At 39.1% G+C, this 8545-nt stretch overlaps 1 protein-coding gene across 6 annotated transcripts; it reads right to left on the reverse strand.

Annotated features, from left to right (window-relative positions):
* Window positions 1-3734: 3734 nt before the first annotated feature.
* Window positions 3735-7942, reverse strand: LOC113317065 (temperature-sensitive sn-2 acyl-lipid omega-3 desaturase (ferredoxin), chloroplastic-like). 6 transcript variants are annotated; one of them, XM_026565210.1, is made up of 7 exons: window positions 7752-7942; window positions 7316-7423; window positions 6675-6756; window positions 6495-6575; window positions 6169-6307; window positions 4980-5055; window positions 3735-4872 (listed from the first exon to the last, which is right to left on the reverse strand). In XM_026565210.1, exons 2-7 carry the CDS (start codon window positions 7351-7353, stop codon window positions 4752-4754), a joined length of 537 nt encoding a protein of 178 aa, XP_026420995.1. In that variant the 5' UTR covers window positions 7354-7423; window positions 7752-7942; the 3' UTR covers window positions 3735-4751. The 6 variants fall into 6 exon arrangements, with proteins under 6 accessions (XP_026420995.1, XP_026420994.1, XP_026420999.1 ...); XM_026565209.1 differs by having other exon boundaries at window positions 6495-6581; XM_026565214.1 differs by lacking the exon at window positions 4980-5055 and adding an exon at window positions 6032-6056 and having other exon boundaries at window positions 6495-6581.
* Between the last annotated feature and the right edge of the window lie 603 nt (window positions 7943-8545).

Below are 8545 nucleotides of genomic sequence, written 5' to 3' on the forward strand. Positions count from 1 at the left end.
TAAAAAAAAAGAACATGTATCATTTTCGTCTGTTGTTAGCGATTTTATGATAATTATCCATCCTGACGTTATGCCTCTTCGCAGGGCGAACTACCCACTTCTGAGGTACCCAAGGGTCACAAGAAACGTTCTCATCCTACTCCTCCTCCTCCTTCTTCTCAGGTACCATCCTTATTGCCTTTTATTTGTAAATTTTAGCCTTTTTGGTTTTTAACTTTTGACTTCGCAGACAAGTGCTCCTCCGTATGGTGCATCCAAGAGGCCGCGAAAGACACTGGATGTGGATTCCTTAGCTCCAATACATCCCTCCGCTCTCCTTGGTCGTCCCGTTCGCACTAAGCAACCGTCCCCTTCAGTTAGTGCTCCTGCTCCTCCGGAAGAAGCTGATTCTGCTACCCGTCCCAAGGTCGCTGATTCCCTTGTTCATCCAAGAGTTGAACATCCTAAGAGTTCTTCGGAGGTACCTCGCTCTGGAGAGAAGGGAAATAAACTTGTCCGGCCTGTAATGTCAAATCCTCTCTTCGACCCTGACATGAAATTCCTTCGAGGTATCTACCATAAGGCTCAAGAAGATTCGGCTATGAGATCTCGTGCTTTGGAGTCTTTGTCCGCTTTTGTTTCTGACGACTTCCTCTCCCAAGACTCGCCTGTGCTTTTGAGTGCTTCGATGAATCTATCTCTCCAACAACACTCGGCCTTGATGAACCAGGTGATTTCTGTGTGCCTTTTCTGCCATTTTTCCTTTTTGTCTCCGAGATCTATTTTCCGAGTTCAAGTTTGCTTCGCAGGAAGTCTACCGTCACATGTCCACCCTCGTGGAAATTCGACTTGTTCGCGAGATGAAGCTAAAATCAAAGCTTTATCGGAGGACCTTCAGAAAGAAAAAGATCATTCCCGCAAGCAAGGCCAAAAGATAGAGAAGCTTTTGAGTAAGTTCTTTTTTCTTGGACGTCCCTCTATTGTTCTTGCCTTTGCTTCCACTATTTTCTTATTTTATGCTTCGTCAAGCTCGATACATGGAACGTCAAATGAGCACCGACGAAGCTTCCTCCTCGCTGGAAGATATTCGTGATGAGATGGTGAACCTTACAACTCAAAATGATATTTATGTTTCTGAGAACTCCATCCTTAATGAAAAGGCCGAGACCCTTTGCTTGCAAGTGGACCGTCTATCAGTTGAATGCTCACGTAATGAGGAACTGAACCTCCATCTCCACAATGAAAACCTGCGGCTTAAGTCAGAGCTTCAACGGGTCTCTAATTATCTTACTACCTCGCGGGGCCTCCATTCTTCGTCGATGCCCAACTATAAGAAACTGGAGGAAGATTACGATCGAGTGATCAAAAGAAAAACCGAGCTCGCAGCTACTCTTCGTAGGTCTCGGAACACTGTGGATGGTCTAAACGAGGAGTTTGATTGTTTGAAGAAAAAGGTGGAACTCTTGCAAGCTAAATTAGCCACTTCCTCTCGTCCAAAACCTGCGAAATCCTCTCCTCCGATCAAGCCTGCAAGTCTCCCTGGAAAAGGCGCTCTCGCCATTCAGTCTGACAAGAGTACTTTGAAATCCTCTCATGGTGAAGGTTGGGATAGAATGTATCATGAGTTATGTGTTCAACTTGAAGATTCCAACCTCAAAGTCGCCAAGCTCGATTATCTATACTCTGATGTTCAGAGTACTTTAAATACTACTATCCTTCAGGCGGAAGGTAGTTTTTAGGTGTATTATTATCTTTGTTTGACCCAGCTTACTTCCTTGTTTCTAATGTAGTTTCTCTTATCTTTGCAGAATCAGATGAGCGTCATAAGAGTCAGGTCGTTCATATTACCAGGGAGAGAGATGAAGCTCGTGGTGACGTTTCTCGTCTTAATGAGGAGATTGAGATTCTAAATAATAATATGGACGAGATCATCGATTCTTCCAAGAAGGTATCCAAAACGGCCCGCAAGAATACTCAGAGCTATTTGGTTACACTCTTCAGTGACTATTGCGCTGAGCATGGCATTCCTCCTCCTTCTTTTTCTTTGGAGATTTTTTCTGATGATGAGAAGCCTCAAGATGAAGTTGTTGATCCTACCAACGAGGAATTGTCTCTTGATGATGACGAGGAACCAAAAGTTGACGCCACGAAGGACAACGAGGGGTCCAAGGGAGCCTATACTTAGCATTCCCGAGGCAGGCAGCGAGATCCCTGAGTCAACCATCATCGATAGTGCCATTCTTCAATTGCAGTTTTAGTTTTGTCTTCTCTCGTCTCAGATTAGTGTTTTATAACTAATAATAATTTTTTTATGGGCGCTCCCAAGCTTGGGGGGCAAACGCTTTATATTGGGAATCATCACATTTCATGATATTATGATTCTTTATCAAGCGTGTGTTTATTTGATTTCCTCCATTTGCCTCAAGTATCTACTGACCATGGAAACTCTCAAAAGAATAGTGAAGCCTTTAAGTATATACTTGCCTTTTATTCTTTTTTGAGTTTTCATCTTCGTTTCTGCATGCCTTTACCTTTCAAATCACCCTCAGTTCCGGATTTATTTCTTCACTCATCCCTGCTGCCTTTTGCTTTTCGGCGAGGTTGAGAATGCTAATTTAGAAGAGTAAGGAGCACTGGTTGCTAAAGTATGCGCCCGGTCTTAGTTTTTTGCTTCAGGTTCCTTCTTGCCCTGTCATGTAGCCTTAAATTGCATCTTAAGCGCTTTGTAGTTTTGTGCGGATAATGCCAAAAGAACAAAAAATATAAAAATATATACTTGCCTCTTCTTCTTGTTGGCATTATCCAATCGAGACGATATGGTTCTGAGAATTCTCTTTATAACTTTGTTGTTTTAGTAGTTGTGTCTATTTCTTGCTTATGAGGTCTTATTGCGCCTCCTAATTAAGGTCATATTGCGCCTCACCCTGTTTTTAAGGGTATTACTTCGGCGAAGTCTCAAGCGCTTGCTATTTTTATGAATAGCAATCCATCAACCTCGCCTTAACATTTTTGATGAGTTTTCTTTCTGCGACAATATGACAGGTCTATCTATTCCCATGAATAGTAGCCCCATGACATTGTCGTCTTTTTTGGTCACACAGCTCCCTAATCTGGAGGGTGCCATCCCTTTATATTCCCCCTGAGTTCCCCTTCAAGGAGGTTAACCCTAACATGCATTTTGGTCTCCTCTCATCCGGTTGTGACGACATTCATTTGTTTTTGTGACTTCTTATCCTCTTCGCCGATAAGGCTCGGAGTTACGAAGTCACACCCTAAGTGGGGTTTCTTTGGGATCGAGTGCATCGTAGCCAAGACTTGCCAGACGGACATGGTCGGTAACGCTCCAGACGTCCCAGGCACCCGCAGCTCAACCGAATACGTCGGCGCCTTGGTCATATTTCTGCACCCCTTACCGAAGGCCATCATAAAAGGGACCCTCAGCGGATAGGTCTTATCATTGCCCCTAGCTTTCTGCCTGAGAGTTGTCCACGACATGCGTTAGGTATTTGCCTCTTGCATTTTCATGCGAACTAGAGTGCATGTCGTGGGTTCGCAGCTTTCCTAGGCGAAGGTTTTAAGTTTCCCTAGAAACTTTTTATTTCATATTCATTATTTTCCTCCTAATCTTGAGGTCTTACTGTCTTTGGTTACTCGACGAATATTTATTTCATCAATATTTCATCAAATTTTTATTGCTATGCTCTTGAAAGTTGAGTACATCGATCGTTTCATTTTTATCATCAAAATAAAGGGAATACATTTATCTTATCTCATTGTATCTTTCCTATTCTTCCTCCATACGAATGTGCTAGGCTTGGTATTTTTTCAACTCCTTCATTCGTACTGCATTTCTTATCTTGAATAGTGCAGAAAATAACGGCTGCCCGGTTGATAAAGCATAGATGAACGATCGCACCAACTCCTCTTCCGAGATTCTTCCCTTCAATTCTTTGCATACTGCTTCCCATCTTGCCACTACAAAAAACCTGAGAAAAGGCTACTAAAATCCGGCAACTGCCCAGAAAAATTAGTTGCCAAAGGCTTTCGGAACTAGTCAAAGGCAACTAGTAGTTCCTATATACTTCGGCAACAAGTTGATCGCAACTACTGTTTTTATTAGTTTCTGAACTGTTTAGCAACGAACACATGCCAACAACATGAGATGCGCTAGTAGCCTAACGCTTCCGGAACTAGGCACACACAACTGCTAGTTCCTGTACACTTTGGCAACATGTTAATGGCAACTCCAGTTTTCATTAGTTTCCAAAATCTTTAGCAAAAAATGTAGGCCAATTACATAAAATACGCTTGTAGCCTAATGCTTTCATAACTAAGCAAAGGCAAATGCTAGAACTTCTAGTTCCTGAATACTCCGGCAACAGTTTAATCACAACTATTATTTCCATTATTTTCTAAACACAAAACCAAGTAGATTAGTATGCGGTGACTTGAACTCTGGCATTGTCGGCTTAAAGTCTAAGTCAGCAACCATCCTTAACAAGGTTCCAGATTTGTAAGCTTTGTGGAGTCCTTTTAACTATCAGATCACTCTTTCACTGACCTTTAACTTGATGAATTACGGAAGAAGTGGTGCAAATTGCTATCACAAATGCACAATAAAAATGAATACTTAAAACTCAAATAGATAAGAAACTTAACTAGTGCTTACTTGAAGAATACATGGTACCTGAACAATGAGTTCATACAGATGTTAACAATTGTTTTATAAATAACACAACTTCAAATTAACAAATGTCAGACCCAAGAGAATGTTAACATCCAGCAATTTTTCTTAAAAAAATTTCATCAAAAGCTTTTCTTAATGAACCACCTACTGGCTTAAGCTTGTTGCGGAAGTACCTCTTACATTTAGAGTTTGACAAAAAGGAACACCTACGGCAAAAGATCACAACAAACTCATTACCCAGAGCACCATACAGGAGAGTGCAACATAAAAACAAAAAAAGTAACAATTAATTGTGTGCACATCAATAGAGTACCCGAAAATCGCTCCTGATAAATCTAATACCCCTACCAGGGTAGATCTTTGCACCACTGAATCGACAAAGTTCAGTCCTAAAACCAACAATTTCATAAAGACCCTGAGCTTTCAAAACCTAAAACTCTTCATTCTGATTATAAAAAATCGGTATTCATTTCAAGAAATCACAATCTACATAGCAAATTCTAATAGTAAACACTTGTAAATCAAACCTACATATTTATACACGGATTAAGAACTTCCAAAGAAATTCTTTCACTGATACATGATTCATTTGAGATGCATCTAAGTAGGAAAAGGGATACGGTTATTAACATTGTCAAATTGAAGATAACCATTCACTTAGAATCAACTGAAACACAATTTCATTCAGCTCAAATTCACTGAAGCATTGAACATAACAACATCTAACCAAGTATTTCTAGTTACCAAGGACTAACAATTTCATTGGGTACCACTAATTAAGACAGGGATCTTAGTACCTGCTAATGAATATGTTGGTGACGGAAGATTAAGAAAAGGGGTTAGATTAAGAAAATGAATTGCTGATTAACAAAACCCATATCTTATTTTGCCGAGAACGAAAAAGAAACTTAGTTGAGATCTATAGGGAGGATAAGAGAACATCCATTTTCATAAAGATGGAAAACCAGGGCAACTACCATGACTTCAGAGAGTGAATCTACTGTAAAAGCGAACAAAAACTAGAGAATGGTTCAGACAGTCAATATTTTTGATTGAGTCGCTATGAACATAAATCACACAAACATAAAAACTAATTCACCTCTATTAACAAAATCCACTTCACAGAACCACAATTACCCAATTAAATCAAAATCCAAAACAAAACTTAAAAAGCACCTACACAACAGTGATGAAATGAGAAATGTTATGGTTGTCCATACACTCCACTTTTTCTAACAACTTCCTTCAGAAGAGCTAAAAAGATGCAGAAGTCAAAACATATGATGTTCTATGAGACATCTACAAACATAATAGTGTCTAATAACAATGCAGCAAATCTACTTGGTACTAGATGTTAATACTTACCAAATACATGTTTAGATGCCTTGGTCTGCAAAAACGGATTTAACAGCCATTAAGCAAAAGCCTCTTGAGGGTTAGCACACTTTCTTTAGTCATTCAAAAATGTAAAAGATAAGATGGGCAAGTAGATGGGTACTCACTGTTTCTACCAAATGATAATGTGAAATCTGGGTGGAATAGATAATGGATAACGTAAGTTCCAATGTCGTGATGAATGTTGTTAATCCACCCATAATCACAATCAACTTTTGTGAGCCCTCCACTTAGATAACTCCATTCCTGTTGCATACCAGTAATTTGAACAATTTAGTTTCTTCTGTTTGGGTCTATAGTGGCTTGAGAACAAAATTGCAGCTAAGCATGTTTAATTTTTCCCGGGTATGAAGAAATCAGATTATGTTTCCTAGTTCCTGAACATTAAGAGGATAAAAAATTCAGAATGGGTCTAATCGAAACCGATTCTCACCTCCCCTCTGTACCGACGAAGCTTTTGCTCGTGGCAGCGGTGATGCAAGTAGGTAACCATATCCAACCACATCACAAAGATCTGCATCTGCAATTGAACGTTTAGTAAGAACATTTTACATGATTCAAAATTTAAACAAGATAAACAAATTCAACAAGAACAAAGAACTAGTGAACTCACCCAATATGGTATCACGTATGACATGAGGACTCGGATTGGACCTACTATACGAGAACACACTACAAGTGATGCAGCCATTGACCTACAACAAAGCCATTGTCAATTTTTCAGTCTCAGTAGAGATCAATTTAAAAACTAAAACATAGGGTGAATGCAGAACCTGAACTCACAGTCTCACCTCTAGTCATCTTACTTCAACTGTAAGAGTGACATTTAGATTAATTGAACATAGATACTGAACAATTAGCTCAACAACAATTGAGAAGAAAACACTCTCACCAAAAAGCACTTTCAGTTAAGAACCATGAAATTCTTAAAATCCCTAACAAATTCCAATGCAAAGAAAACCCCCAATCTAATCCCTGATCTTAAGAAGGTTAAGAAAACCCTTGAACTTACAAGAAAGAGATCCATCAATCCATCAAACGGAATGTAAGTAAGCTACGACAATTGAATCTAAATCAGTGCGACAATATGTTTCTTAAAACCAATTATTCAACCTACACACTGTGGTGCAAAATTGAAAGCTAGCTTATAGTACCCTAACCAGCAAACAGATAATATGAATCCATCGTATACAAATTCAAAATTTTAGCAACCTATGCAAGTCAAATTAATGAGAGAAACTGATCAAGATTTACCTCATAAAAGGCATGACCAACACAGGCCTGTGGGGCATATATAATCAAACATTGATGAAGCTACCAGAAATTTGTCACATCAAAGCCTTTTCCAGCTTCGCTGGAAACCTGATAGTAGACAAACAAAGAGCATACGGATCAGTAAAATTGAGAAAGCAAAATTACTCCTTCAGCTAAATCGAAGAGAAGGGAAGAGATTGATATGAGAGTTATCTCTAAACTCTGAATCACTTTATATATAGTTTTAGAGAGTGTTAAGGGAATTAGGTTTACAAATCTTCTGTTTCAACAATAACATGAAAATCTGAACCAAAATCACAACCCACACCCAGAAATCAACAACCAAATAAAGGGTTCTATTCAACAACCGATTAAAGAAAAACATTACCGAAAATCGAAATCAAAGTTGTAAGATAAAATTACAGTAGAAAGATACCTTTTGTCCTAACTTCGGTTGAAATCCTTCGATTTGCAAGTTTAAACAACTTCTTCATCTGATCGAAGTAAAAGAGAAAACACCGGAAATTGAGAGAAAGAATATGGGAACCAGAGGAAGTAGTAGTTGAGAAGAGAGGAATCAAACCAGGAAATGGTGACTAGGGGTATTTGGATAATTGGATTCGGGGAACTTTGAAGATGAAAAGGAGGAGAAGAAATAGTGGTACGGAGTGACCTATGTTTCACCCAGCGTATTATTTGGTGTGGCTGGACTATAAGATTGGACTACCTCACTGCCATCGATCGAAGCCACGTATCACCATCATAAAGATCCAAAGTTTGAGACCACGGATCTTATGGTTAGAAACCAGCTGCTAAAACCATCGTTTGTAGTTCCGCTTGTACGGAAAAACTCACACCAATTACCAAATCCAATTTTTCGCAGTAAAAAAATACCGCCCAAGGAAAATTGTGGCGGCAAGTTTACAAACTTAAGAGGGAAAAATTACCGCCAAATGAAAAATTATGGCGGAAAGCTGGATTCCAAAGTTGGCAATCCATGTGATAGACAATATGGATTCCTATTGGTCGGAAAAATAACATACGGATCTAATTACAAAGTTTTGCAAAATGATGATTGCTCAGTCCAAATGCATTATGATCATTTTTACAAATTTTTTTTGCAGCGTTACCTAAATTCCTGATATGTAAGGTTTCTCCGTTAAGGGTTGTTTATGGCGTGTAATTACTGAAGCATGTATTGGTTAATCTGATTTCTGCAAATTCATTTGT

The sequence above is a fragment of the Papaver somniferum genome, chromosome 10, assembly GCF_003573695.1.
Source record: "Papaver somniferum cultivar HN1 chromosome 10, ASM357369v1, whole genome shotgun sequence".
Classification (NCBI taxonomy): domain Eukaryota; kingdom Viridiplantae; phylum Streptophyta; class Magnoliopsida; order Ranunculales; family Papaveraceae; genus Papaver; species Papaver somniferum.

What these genes read in the sequence shown, in the direction of transcription:
- LOC113317065 (XM_026565209.1), bottom strand. Translation starts at nt 7,353, where the DNA reads ATGCCCCACAGGCCTGTGTTGGTCATGCCTTTTATGAG. An exon ending in TTGGTCATGCCTTTTATGAG is followed by an intron (nt 6,757 to 7,315) that starts GTAAATCTTGAT and finishes GCTTTGTTGTAG; the next exon opens with GTCAATGGCTGCATCACTTG. An exon ending in TTCGTCGGTACAGAGGGGAG is followed by an intron (nt 6,308 to 6,494) that starts GTGAGAATCGGT and finishes GGTATGCAACAG; the next exon opens with GAATGGAGTTATCTAAGTGG.